At 39.0% G+C, this 14,286-nt stretch overlaps 1 protein-coding gene across 2 annotated transcripts; it reads left to right on the forward strand.

The window, feature by feature from the left end:
* Positions 1-647: 647 nt before the first annotated feature.
* On the forward strand, positions 648-13,788 carry prc1b (protein regulator of cytokinesis 1b). Of its 2 annotated transcripts, none has more exons than XM_088991917.1 (14): positions 648-1,008; positions 1,192-1,324; positions 3,112-3,234; positions 3,730-3,963; positions 4,739-4,909; positions 6,196-6,345; positions 6,427-6,574; positions 6,648-6,784; positions 8,278-8,373; positions 8,436-8,582; positions 8,657-8,767; positions 9,752-9,886; positions 11,188-11,284; positions 12,085-13,788. In XM_088991917.1, the coding sequence occupies exons 1-14, from the start codon at positions 995-997 to the stop codon at positions 12,105-12,107; spliced, it is 1,719 nt and encodes a 572-aa protein (XP_088848043.1). In that variant the 5' UTR covers positions 648-994; the 3' UTR covers positions 12,108-13,788. The 2 variants fall into 2 exon arrangements, with proteins under 2 accessions (XP_088848043.1, XP_088848042.1); XM_088991916.1 differs by having other exon boundaries at positions 819-1,008; positions 11,188-11,361; positions 12,085-13,787.
* Positions 13,789-14,286: the final 498 nt, after the last annotated feature.

Raw genomic sequence — 14,286 nt, forward strand, 5'->3', positions numbered from 1 at the left:
TGGACTAGATTGGATTAGCCATTAGTCTCGCAGTGAAAAAAAATATATTTCACAGCAGCAAAGTGGTGAAAGGAAGAGGTAAGAAAACAAAAATAGTAAAAAAAACAAAATACGGGAGCTTCTGGAAAGGCAGCCATTCGCACGGCGCTATCTTGAAGTCAAAAGAACAGCCCAAAACTGAGTATGCTGGGGACAATCACAAGTTACCAGTCTGAGAAAAACATATCTGATAGCATGTACAAGGGTAACTATCTTACAATATTGTGAACATGTCAAGAGCAATTCGGCGCTAATTTATTTTTATGCAATTAAAATGCACAACTTTTGATTGGGAGCATAACAGGTGTTGCCTTTTGTCACTTTGAATTTTTTCAAAGCAAATGTTACAATTTTGACGCAAAGTACTTAAAAAAACAGAAATAGAAAGTGTTATTGCCGTTTACTGAAAATAAGAACTTTTTTGAAGAAATTAGTGTCAAGTACATATGATCTGATCAAAGATGGACCCAGACTAATAAAACCATCTAAAGTTCACGAGTAGTAATATTTACTGGGACTTAATTAGAAATCTAAAGCATGTATGATATACAGTACACGGAATTCGGATTTTTATGGTCACGCCCAGTGTCATGGTAATATCTGAGCCGAAACACGATTGTTTAAACTCGTAAACTACTCCTGTTTAATTCTTGCGTCATACGTCCTCCTAAAATGTATGTTTGTTTTAAATACAATGAAAAGTCTTCAGCATTTGTTGGGCGGTGCTAAGGATAAAGTGACTGCAAATGTCTTCCCTCTGACGGCCGACTGTATATTCCTCAACACGCGCCTCATCCCCGAACGAGCCAATCGGAATGCAGAACTGCACGGTGCGTGTTTTGAACGACGATCCAAACGGACAAGTGAGAGCAAGCACTGAAGTTGTGGATTAGTCCTTTATCTCTCATTGGTTTCGATTTGTTTTCTTCGGTTGGTGGCAGTCACACCGCTGTTAATGATGAGAAGAAGGTATGGTATAAATATTTGTGTATTGCATCGAACAAATTGCGACACGTTGATAAAACACGCTGAACAGTTTCGGTCCAGTGCACCGAACACTCAGCATTTGTTTGAACCCCCCTTCACTGCTTTAAAACAGTTGTCCTCATTACGATATAACGACTGGCGTCATAAATTGTGCAATTTTTGCAGTGAGGTAATAGCAGCAGATTCTGTTTCATGCCTCAACAAAGCCTTGTGCCACTTGAAGGACATTTGGGAAGAGATTGGCATACCAGAAGACCAAAGGCTTCAGCGAACTAATGTTGTCAAGAACCACATCAAGGTGAGTCAAGTCTTACGTTATTACGACCGATAAAAACTACAGGATAGTAGGACCTGATTTTCATTCAAGGTACAGTATACATTTCCTGTTTAGTAGAGTTGATTTGCACCTGCAACAACATAAAGCAGCGAACTCCGGTTCCTTGAGAGCCAGATCCTGCCTGTTTTAGATCTGTCTTGCCTTCAACACACTTGATTGCAACGATAAACTCACCATAATGCTCTGTAAGCATGAAATGAACTTTGCTGCTGTGAAATGTAAATTTCTCCACCGTGAGACTAATAAAGGCATATCCAATCCAATCAATTGAATCCAGAATATGGCTCTCGAGGATCTGGAGTCACTTGCCCCTAATCTAATGAGATGAATAAATGAGCATTTCTGCCTTATATATTTTTTGTATTTGTTTATTTGGTTATTTTATGAAACTGTCAGAGATATACAAGGTACTGCATGTACTATTTTAGCTAGAGTTTAAAAGTTCAAACTGCATTATTGAATGTTTCTTCTTTTAAAATGCTCAATTCACATTTAAGTATTTGACAGTGGAATATTACCAGACCATTTCTGCATCTGTAAATGGTTCGCCAGACATCATGAATGATTAAATCATATGTTGTCTGACACAAGAATGACAATTGATGGGGAGTTCATTCAATTCAAATGTTAACTATGTTTAATAAACGGTGAAGAGAGAGAACTATCAATTTAATATATTCAAACTTAATTGTAATTTAAATGTAATATGTTATACTACATCATTGTTTTCTTTTAAATATACCTGGAAGTGAAGTTATGACTAATTACATTACATAGGGCGTGCCTTCCTTTGCAAGGCTGCCATGTTTCGTCTCCTTCCACCAGTGGTTTAGAGACGTCATGCTCAAAAAGTGAACACATTGGCTACAAGCTAAGTTTCAAAGTAAACAAGAAGCTGTAGCATCCAGTGCCAAAAAATGATAGGTTCAGTTCTCCTTTGCCATTTAAATCTGTTTCAATTCCAAGCGGTGACTCTTAGTTCCAAATACGCATCGGTGCTCCGCGCCAACCCTCTTATCTCCCCTTCCTCAACTTCAGCAACATATCCACTGATCAAAGGGGGTGCTTTGAAAAACGCTGCTCATTACAGGTGCAAAAAACACAAGCACATGAGGCTGTCCAACACCAACAGTCAAATGGCGCCTACAATCCTCCCAATAAAAATCAGTGCACGTACAGTACATGTGTGCTGCCGAGAATGTGCAACCACCAAGCACAGATTCTTGTCCTTTGATGAATGTCGTGGCTAAAAAATGTAAACAAAAAAATCACGTAAAAAAGCATAGTTTAGAACACAGGTCGGGAACCTTTTTGACTAAGCAAGCCATAATATTAAAATACTTAGAAATGTTTTTTCTGTGAGAGCCACACATGCACGCACATGCAAACAGGTGCGTACGTGATTTCAACAAAATGTCAGAATATATTATTTAAAATAACAGTGTGATAATACTCACCATTAATATGAATAATTTTCCGTTCTTCGTGATTGGTAAAAAAAATCCAGTCAAACGATCGGAATGAAAGTCAATTTAGGCGAAGCTATTGCTAGCTAGCCTGCACACTGCAAGTAAAATGGGGTGCACTTAATCTTTTTATTGCACAAGATTCCCTTGAAGCCCCCCCTCTATTATGTTTGCAAGACAGTATGTTTTATGATCTTGACATTTTTTAGCAGATTACCTGTTGCAAGAAATCCGGTGCATTAACTTGAATTTGATTAACTCTGTGATAATTCTGTCGACCAGAGCCTACTCGATATGATGATCAAAGAAGAGGAATCCCTGAGGAGCCGAGTTATAAGCAGCATTCAGAATTGCAAATCTGAAATGGAGAAGTTGTGTCTCGAACTTCAGATTCCGATGTTTCAGGTAACTATCAGTGATGATGTGTTTTATATTAATAGTGAACATGGTAACAATTTCATACAAATGTATCCGATTAGATTCTGCATTACAGTCAACTGTGCATACCAAAACCATTCTAAAACGAATACTCTATGTCACAGGTGTCAAAGTCAAGGCCCGCGGGCCAAATCCGACCCGCCACATCATTTTTTTCGGCCCGCGAAAGCAAATCAAACTTGTTAAATTCCATGATGATTGCTAAAATCTGAGCCAAAATTTCATATTTTTGGATGTCAACCACAATAAAAGTCATTATTCTTGACTTCAGATTTGAAAACGAGTTATTCATTAATTTGCTGTGTGCTCTATATGTAATTTGAAGGGATTTAAACATTCTAATGGGTTCCCCAAATTCATAACGGCCTTCGAGAGGAAACCGTAACTACAATGTGGCCCGCAGCAAAAAATGACTTTCACACCCCTGCTCTATGTGGTTTTGATTACTCTGTCTCGATTCAGGATGAGGTTGGTCTTAGCATGCTCCAGCAAGAAAAGAACCTCCGTACGCTGGTCGATGGCCTGAGAAAGGAGAAGACTCGCCGTATGCAACAGCTGAAGGCTCTGTTGGAGCAGGACCACGAGCTGTGTGATATCCTGTGCTCCATTCCATTTGGTATCTCCCAAGATTCTGTTCCCTCCAAGGAGCAACTGGAGAGCTTTCACCAACATATTGCTCAACAGAATGCAGAGAAGGTACGTGCTATTTCCACTTTGTTGCACTTTCCATTTCCTCCCATTTAAGACCAGTTTTCAGTGTCCCCTTTCATAGTACCACAAAAGTTGTTCTTAGACCATCATTATATGAAATTACAGTCAGACCTCAATTTTAGACCATAATCCGTTCCAGAAACCTGTTCGAAAAACCAAACATTTCCCATTATAATCAATGTAATCAATGTCTGTTTTTTTTTAATTGTGATTAAACTATACAAACACAGCTGCCAACACGAGTATAATGCGTCGGTCACAAGGAAGTGATGTATAAGAAAAAGTAGGGGAGTCGAGTGGTGCATTCAGGTGTGCTCAGTTTGATCGAGAACTGAATTTTGGTTGTAAACCGAGGCACAGAAACAAACATTTTTGGTCGAGAACCGAGACGTTCCAAAACCGAGGTTTTACTGAATCTTCAATTCAAAACATTCATTAAGACCTGAAGTGACCTCTTTGATTAACTGTGATTTTTAAAAATGCTGTCGATTAGCAGTGTCATGCTAATTGTGGTTATATTTGGAGTGTGGGAGGAATGGTGTTATTTGGGATCCAAATGAACCTGTGCTAGAGCTTGGTCAAAGTGATGCTCAAAAGGGCTGTGAACGTACTGTACAAAGAGGAAGGATAAAAAGTCATTTTCGTGGCATGTGAACTTTGATTGGATAAAGTGTCCAAATTTACCAGAATGCAAATGAAAGAGAAGACACACAATTAAGTGGCATTTCTTCTGTGTTTTGCCCTTTTTCTTTATGGACAGACAAATCGGTATGCTGAATTTACGGGCTTCAAGAAGCAGATCATCTTGTGCATGAATGATCTGGATCACATCCCAGAGACCAGCTTTGAGAAGGATATTGTCTGCGAGGATGAGGACTCTTTTTGCCTCTCTCGTGATAACATTACCTCACTCAAACTGCTTCTTTGCCAGGTGAGATGCCTTTTCTGGTCTCATTTATACAGTCGATATGCATGCTATAAACCAGAGGTGTCAAACTTGTTTTTTTGCCGCGGGCCACATTATAGTTAGTTTCCTATCGAGGGCCGTTATGAATTTGGAAGAAACCATTAGCTTTTTTCTTCTCATCAAATAATGACTAATTTAAAACAGATTATTTTCTTACAGACAGTGTATTTAAGTGTTCAATTACCTGTTTTAAATTAGATATCAAGTAGAAAGGATGAACTTAATACAAGTAAAAATAATGACTGTTATTGTAGTTTGAAATTTGGATTAGAACTTGACATGCTTGATTAGCTTTCGCCAAATACAATGACGTTGACACCTGTGCTGGAAACGGAGCCCAAAAACAACATGCGCATCAGAAAAAAAACATCACAAATCCAATTCATTCATCACACTTAAAACCCCTCATCTGTATAGTCATGATAAGTCATATTGGGTCAGTAATGTCAAACTAAACACAATGACTGTTTTAATGCATTTCTATGTTACATTGAGTACCTGACAACTACTAGGAGCGCCCATGAAAACATGTAAACTTGTCTGATCTTAACCCTCATATAACTTTTATGGGTGAATTTTACCCGTTTTCATTTTTGTGTTGACTAAAGCACTGGATATCCTTTCCTATTTCTTTCTACAAAACAGTTGTAAAATATCCCAATGGGATAGAAAATATGTTGTCTCTTTTCAAATACAGTAAAGTCTCGTTATATCGATATTCAAGGGAGTCCGAAAAAATATCGATATAACCGGGACTATCGATATATCCGACCCTGTTTGCATGTAATTTTCTCTGTGCGTGCATAGAAATAGTATCGATATAACCGGGACTATCGATATATCCGATATCGATATAACGAGACTTTACTGTATGTTTATAACTTCGTCACCTATTATTTGACTGTTTTGTGTGGATTTTTCCATCCGGGTAAAAATGACCCACTACATACATAATCAACATGATTTTTATTTTCAACATAATGCAAGGGTTCATATTCAAGGGCCTTCAGCATCACTTCTCATTCAACATCTCAACCATACAACTTTTAATTGATGCCATACAGGCTGCGCGCTGCAGTTGCATTTAGTTTGTATTTAGGTTAACTGTAACCTCCTATTCGTACTCACAAGACAGTGGGGGTGGATTTGTCTGCCTTTACTTGAAGATGACCATCATTTGAAAGCAGATTAGATTTTCGGCGCCGCCCTAAACAACCTCTTTGATAGCTGATGTAACTGCCACTTTGCAGTTGGAGCAACGTAAGAAAGATAACGAGGTAGCCTGTGAGGCTCTTCGAGAGAAGATCCAGCAGCTGTGGGACAGACTACAGGTCTCCCAGGAGGAGAGAGAGGCTTTCACTGAGCACATGGTCATATCAAAGAAGCACAACCTGAAGGCGGTGAGATGACTTGACGAGTCACTTTTGTAAAAGTCTTATTTATGAGTTAGTTATTTTTTAATGTATGTTTTCCCTATTCAGTTGCAAGCAGGACTAACACATCTGGAGGAACGTAAACTGCAGAACCTTCGCAATTTTACTGATGCCATTCGCTCTGAGATCGCTGTGTTTTGGGAGAAATGCTTCTTAAGCACTGAGCAACGGCAGGCATTTTCCCCATATTTTAGCGGTGAGTTTATTTTCCCAAGGCACTTTTTTTGGGGGGGGGAAACAAATGTAAAGTGTAAAACTTGATCCTATAGAGGATTTCACCGAAGACCTACTGAGTCTGCACGATGCTGAGATTCAGCGTCTGAAACAGCATTATGAGGCTCACAGAGAGCTTTTTGATGGCGTTCACCAGTGGGAAGCAAGCTGGAGACACTTCCTGGAACTAGATGTGAGTACACTTGAATGGTAAAAAACACATTGGGGGGAAAAATTGTGTCACAAATATGGCTGGGCCATATACAGTAAAGTCTCGTTATATCGATATCGGATATATCGATAGTCCCGGTTATATCGATACTATTTCTATGCACTCACGGAGAAAATTACATGCAAACAGGTTCGGATATATCGATAGTCCCGGTTATATCGATATTTTTTCGGACTCCCTTGAATATCGATATAACGAGACTTTACTGTATCTTAATCATACTTAACTGTAGATACAAACATTCGAGATATTATCAAAAATAGGACGATATCAGTCATGTACTTGGCCATGCTCATGTTGTATATAAATCTCCATCCTCTTTCCAAATTTGGCATTGATTGATAGATAAAGCCAACAGATGGCTTTAACTTTCAATCAACCATCTTGAAAAGAGCGCGAGGAAGGAGGGACACAGCGACTTTAATTCATTCACTGCCAGACGATATCAGAATCAGAATCATCTTTATTGCCACATATGTAGAACACACAAGGAATTTGTCGCAGGCAGAACATGCTGCACAAAAGATGAGACACTATACAGTTCTATTTGGGATACTGTTTAGAGCACAGGTGTCAAAGTCAAGGCCCGCAGGCCAAATCCGGCCCGCCACATCATTTTTTTCGGCCCGCGAAAGCAAATCAAACTTGTTAAATTCCATGATAATTGCTAAAATCTGAGCCAAACTTTCATATTTTTGGATGTCAACCACAATAAAAGTCATTATTCTTGACTTCAGATTTGAAAACGAGTTATTAATTTGCTGTGTGCTCTATATGTAATATTTGAAGGGATTGAAACATTCTAATGGTTTCCCCAAATTCATAACGGCCCTCGAGAGGAAACCATAACTACAATGTGGCCCGCGGCAAAAAATGACTTTGACACCCCTGGTTTAGAGAGTATGTGAGAGTATATGCAAAGATGTGTTCACTCCAGTGCCAGGGTTTTTGTCATTTTCACTTAGATTGCAGGACCCACAGAATATTGGGTTTTACAACTACATAAACATTCTATGCAGCGTAAGAAACCTTAGACTCTCTTCTTGCACCAGAAGAGTTAATTCCCAAGTTACTGTATACGGGTCTGGAGTTATCTGGGCTTGAAATGGGGGCGGCTGTACAAAAGGCAAATGCTGCCCCCTCATGGGAGGGAAAAACATTTCTAGAGGCCAGCGCTTTATCGGTAAACCCCCAACCCCCACCGAGAAAAACCAGAACCAGAACAAATTCGGGAATGGCACCACACGTCATGCTTTTTTTTCCCAAATACATTCAGGAATGTCAGTGAATGAGTTAATTTATGGATGACTTTATTTATGTTAAAGAAGTAGAAGAACAACATAGAGAAGCTACTGTAAAGGCAGCCACTTTTGCAGTGCCATCTTGAAGTCAAAATAAGTAATCTTAAACAACACAAAAGAGACAGACAGTGAAAAGGTTATTTTTTATTGCAGAAAAAAGCATCTGATCCATCGAGATTTGCAAACAGAGGCGGGAATCTACTCAGAGAGGAGAAATTGAGGGCTGATTTGCATAAAAACCTACCGAAGGTAAGATGTACTGGCGATACAATTTTGAACATGTGATAATAAACACAAATGATTTTATTAAGCTGGAAAAGAAACTAAAAGGCCAGATTGATGCATGGGAAAGTGAGCAGGGCAGCGAGTTTTTGGTCAATGGCCAGAAATTTCTTCAGTACGTGAATGAACAGTGGACCTTGCACCAAGCTGAAAAAGAAAGAGAAAAAGTAGAAAGGGTAAGGATGTTGGTTTTATACCAACTGATTTGCCTATCCATGAGCTGACATCCCTCTTCTTAAATGCTGACTAGCAACTAAAGAAGAGCAAGCAGACTGAGGAGGATATGCTGTATGGGACAGCAGTGAAAACCCCCAAGCGGAGGTTGCTGGGCAACCATACACCCAATAAATCACGAAGGATGGTAAACCAGCTACAATGTGTTACCTCCAATGTGTTACGAACCCCTTGGCTGATGAACTTTTTGCTTTACGAACGTTACATTTAAGAAAATTTTACCTTGGCATACAAACTATTTTTCGGGATACACACAGAGCTCCCACAAAGAGTGATGTGTCGTTCGCGGACGAGCCCGTTCTAACAAGAAAATGGTGGTCGACTGTTTTGTCCTCTATTCCCCGCCCCCAGTCTTCGGTTAAAGCAACGTGATTGGTAAAGAACGCAGCAGAGACAGGCAGACGACAGAGAGAGTGAGAAAACACACACGAAATGGAGACGACAGAGCTTGAAACAAAAAAAAAAAACAAAAGTGAAATGGATAGAAAACAGTGAAATTTGGACTCGTTTCAACTTTGATAATTCATCATTCAAAAGCAGAGTGTGGACTGGAAGGTTAAAATCATCAGGCTCCACAAATAACCCGCACAAGCCATCTGTACACTTGATGCAAAAAGCTATCAACCCAGCTAAAGAGAACACAATTGATGAGGAAAAAGGTCAAATTATCGCAGAGAAAGCACCTCCAAGGGATCCTCATCAAGTGTTTAATGCTGATGAAACCGACCACTCCATTCCATCAAGCCATCAACGACCATTACAAAGGTAAATAAAAGACTTTATTATACAGTGCAGTTTATTTCTTTAATTATAATACCATAGCACATTTATTATACATAAAATAAGGTATACTTTGTGTAGGTTTAAGGCTTAGAAAATTACAAAGTAGAAAATAATGTTTTATAGGGACCCGGGAACGGATTATTCTCATTTGAATGGTTTCCTATGTGAAATTAATTTTTTGGGATACACACTTCTCGCCTTACACACTCTGTCTGGGAACCAAGTTCGTAAGCCAAGGTATCACTGTACTGTATACTGCCATTGTGGTACTATTTAGTCGTAATTTGGGTCTTTAATGTAATATATAATACTTGTCTCTCTTTCTCAGAATGCAACCTCCAGTATTTCCATGGCCACATCCAACAGCACCATACGCTCTGCGGCCTCTGTCTACAGCGGAATTGTGTGCCGCTCACCTGTGCCGCGGTCACCAATGACACGGCCACCTTTATCTGCCAATAAGGTCGGTCTCAAGAATGTGGATTAAATGCAACTGCAGGTAGTGTAAGAACACAATGACATACTCCAAGTAAGTCAGGTTTGAACAGGGTGGCTTTTTCGGAAATCTGAACTCTACCATCACCAAACTTTAATCTATCACCTCTGGATATGACTCCCTCAACTATAGTTATAGACTGTACATTGACGCGATGGAAATCCGCCGTTGTTTAGCTTGTTTAGTTAACTCCTTCACTGCCAAACGTGCAAAAATGTGTCCGCTCCTGTGCTAAGGTTTTTGTCATTGTCACTTGAATTCCAGAACCCGCAGAATATTGATGACATAAACAGGATGACATAAACATTCACTATAGCGTTAGAAACGTGAGACACTCTTCTTTCATGAGGAAAAAAAAGTTAATTCCTAAATTATATGGGTCTGGAGTTATATGATCTGGAAATGAGGGTGGCTGTCCAAAATACAGTGCGATATCCTGTGACTGTAAAGTGACCTTGAGAGCTTTGAAAGGCGCTTATAAATGAAATGTATTATTGTTATTATTCTTAGCTATCCATTAGCTACCTAACTAGCTTTCTATCTATTTGAGTTACTTCTGGGTTGAGTGAACGCTGGCGCATGTGGCTGCCGCTGCTCACCCGCTGCAAAAGTTATCCTGTGACAGTAAAGTGACCTTGAGTTTTGAAAGGTGCTTATAAATGAATTATTATTATTATTATTATTATTTATTATTATTATTATTATACATATTGGTTTATATAGCGCTTTAACAACAGCTGAAGCAAACCACAAACATGGAAAAGGGGCTGCCCCCCTTGCGGAAAAGAAAAAACATGGCCAGAGGCCATGGCCAACGCTTTATCGGCACCCCAGCATGAAAAAACAAAACCTGTATAAATGTAGTGATTAAGCAGGGGCTTTGCTGTTACAGAGATGATTGGTCACTGTACATGGAGAAACATGTTATAATTACAATTTTTTAATTTATTTTTACCGAAGTAAAAAAAGGCTGAAGCGCTTCAATGCTAGCCGCAAGATTTTGTTCAGTGTTTCTAATGCAGTGGTTCTTAATCTTGTTGGGGGTACCGAACCACATCAGTTTCATATTGCTCATTCATTCGGTGCTCATTCACCGAAACCTTCTTTCAATGCATTTTCTGTGCCCACTAACTGCAGACTAGATTTAGGGGTGGACCTCTGTGGCGGAGGATCCACCAAACCCCTAAGATCGACTCACCCTAACCCACTTTAAGAACCAATGTTCTAATGTGTCTATGTCTCTTTGTCTCCCATTGGATCTGTTTCAGGGTTCCGCACAAAGAATGGGAAGTGGTAAACCTCCCCATCCAAAAGTGAACAGTGACAAAGAGAATGAGACCCAGTTGAGGGGAACCCCTCTGAGTGGTGCGTTCCTGACACCCGCTAGTTCACAGTGTAACGTCAGCCTTAACTCGGTTGCCAGCACATATTCAGAGTTTGTGGTAATTCAGCATTTTGTCTTCATGTTTTGTCCTTTGCTTTCCCTCTTGCGGTTAATATGTGGCGTGTACAAAATGTCATACATTTGTGTAAATTTTCCTTTTAGAGGGAATTCATGAATACTGAAAGTATTCAGTCAATGTGTGTTAATTTCTTCATCTTTGAGTGACCTAACTCTTTTGCGCTAATTGCATGTCTGTCAATATATTTCTCGTTAAATATACAGTAATGGGTATTTCATTTTGACTTGTTCATTTCAAAAGTAGCTCCCATGCTGAAAAAGTGTGAGCACTCCTTTTCTAGCGTATAGGTTGCTAGTAGAGGAAAATCTCGGGTGGTACTTTCCCTCCAATTTTGAAGCGATTTCACCCATAGAAAGGCCCGAAATAGTCAGTAAACCCTTATTTAAACTGTACCGACACTGATAATAATCAAACATCTAAAGCAAAACTGAACTGAAACGAACACAGGAGACTACCGCGACATCTCAGAGCATCCAATATGGGAAATGAAATGATGGTAGAATGATTTCAAAGAGACAAAAGCAAGACATTTTGGTGGAGTTTATAGGTGAAAACAATGTGGAGAATGTTGATCTGTTTCTCTATTTGTGTTTTTGGGTCAATAAACCAAGACTTGGTGAATGTTAACTTCAGAGACTTGAGACAAAGGCTGCAAAATCCATTCTTGGTCTGAAATATTGTTTTGCTTTTCCTTTTTGACAGCGAGACATGTCGAAGGCCTCTAACCCCAAGATCGAGCATCACATCCTGAACTCTACCATCACCAAACTTTAACCTCTCACCTCTCTGGACATGACTCCCTCCACTATACGTATTTATATACATTCACATGATGGAAATCCACCGTTGTATAGCTTGTTTTATTAAATATGAACTCAACTTTACAATTGCTAAACTTTTTTTTTTTTGCTTCATGAATAATTCTCTAGTACAATATGGCGCTCTATGCATGTAATGAAGTTAATAATGCAGTATTAGTGGTTAATGGGGATTTTGCTGCTTTGAGTCGTGCTATTATAGAGATGATTAGTCTGTCACTGTCCGCAGAGAAACCTGTTATAGTCACGCTGCCTTGTTTTTTCAGTGTTGATGAAGAAGTACAGAAAAAAACGGCCTCATTGTATTTGTTTATAAGCAAAATTTAACTGGTCAACATTCAGAAGTTATGCGACACACCAAATGTAATATCAATATTTGCACTTTTTGTAAAATATGTTCCAGTTTGTTGTGTAGTTTTTTTTCCCCACCTGTTTGTACCACGTGGTGACTGTACATATGTTTTTAATTTTATTTTTCTTTTCTTTTTTTGATGGGGGACAAGCGATGTGGGCTAGCAATTACGATGATAATCAATCCTGCATTGGTTCTCTTACATTTCGTCGACAGGATGGTTAAAGTGATCTGAAAAATCCTGGTCAAAACTTAAACGTTCTAGATTACTTAGAAACACTACATGAGCAAACTGCATTTTGTATATGGCTTCTACTTTAATCCATTACTAAGCAATTGCTTTTATGAGAAATGTAAAACTTCCTCCTGGATGCCTTTTTTCCTACTCTAATGATTGGGAAATTGTGGCTTTTTGTTTTTTCCTTTAATCCTCTATTTTTGATCTGGAATGTGGAACTTGAGTGATGGGGTCAACTTGTCTTCATTTTAATTACTTTAAAATTACTGCAATCAGCCACAGCCAAATACGCATTTATTCACTTCTAAAGCAATGTAATGGACAAAATACATCACTTTCAAAATAGCGGCGCTCCACGTAGGTCAATCATCTTTTGAGTCATACTTTCAGTTAAAACCATCTCAATCGTATGTAATGATTTTTTAAATGTAACTCACCCAGATATCCCCTGAGCAACAACCCCCAATCTCCAACTTCATTTACTGAAGCCCAAGAGCAAGTCATCCAATGTTCTGCGTCGTTATAGTATTTTTGCCATTGTTATCCAATTAATCTGCCAAATGCCTCAATGCGGTGTAGTGATGCCACTGTTCGCATTCAGTCAAACTTGTTTGAGTGGCCAAAAGAACAGATTGAATGACATAAATTGGAAAATTGGAACTATCATATCTCGAATTGCTCAACCAGAGTTAAGAAATTCAGCAATATTTTTATGCTAAAACCCAAGTGGAAAAGCGGAAGCTGTTGTGTGAAAGTGAGATGACCACTTTTCACCATCAAAACATACAATATGTTACATCTGGCGTGAGACGGTCATAAGATTAACCTTTCCTTGTAAATATAAAGCAGACGTGATTCATGTTTTTTTTTTTTCTTCTTAGGTGCTAGCACCATTAGGCTAACTGTGCATGTCTCATATTTGCAGATTCGGTGACCCCATTTGTGTATTTGACTCTGTAAATAAACTAAAATCCAGAAAGAAACATGCATTTTTTTCACTGTAAGATCAGATAATTGTCATCAAATAGTGAGTATAGATTTGCTTTTTTGAATGTTGCTGTGCGATGACCATTTTGTGTTTGGGAGTCTTCTACTGAGCATCTTTATCTTTATTGAGTTCATCGAGTTGCTTGTTCTGTAACCACAAGGGGAAATAAGCCAATGTCTTGTGCCGGTCCCAATTCTGGATAAATACAAAGGGTTGTGTCAGGAAGGGCATCCGACGTAAAAAAAAAATTGCCTAAACAAATATGCGAATCAAACCTATGAAAACCGGGATAGATGGAGGACATTGATTCGCTGTGGCGACCCCTGAGGGGAAAAGCTGAAAGGAAAAGAAGAATTTCAAAACTTTACCCGAAAGGAAGTCAGCGTCTTTAACCGTCTTCCTGTTTAATCAACTTTGGTTTTTCAACATAATCACTTTGCCAAGCTGGTTTCAACATGTCTTCATTGGGACCTTTTCACTCTTTATGTTTTCCTTTGGCAGTTAAGCC

Source organism: Hippocampus bargibanti, linkage group LG03 (genome assembly GCF_051943395.1).
Source record: "Hippocampus bargibanti isolate YZ-2025 linkage group LG03, ASM5194339v1, whole genome shotgun sequence".
Lineage (NCBI taxonomy): Eukaryota > Metazoa > Chordata > Actinopteri > Syngnathiformes > Syngnathidae > Hippocampus > Hippocampus bargibanti.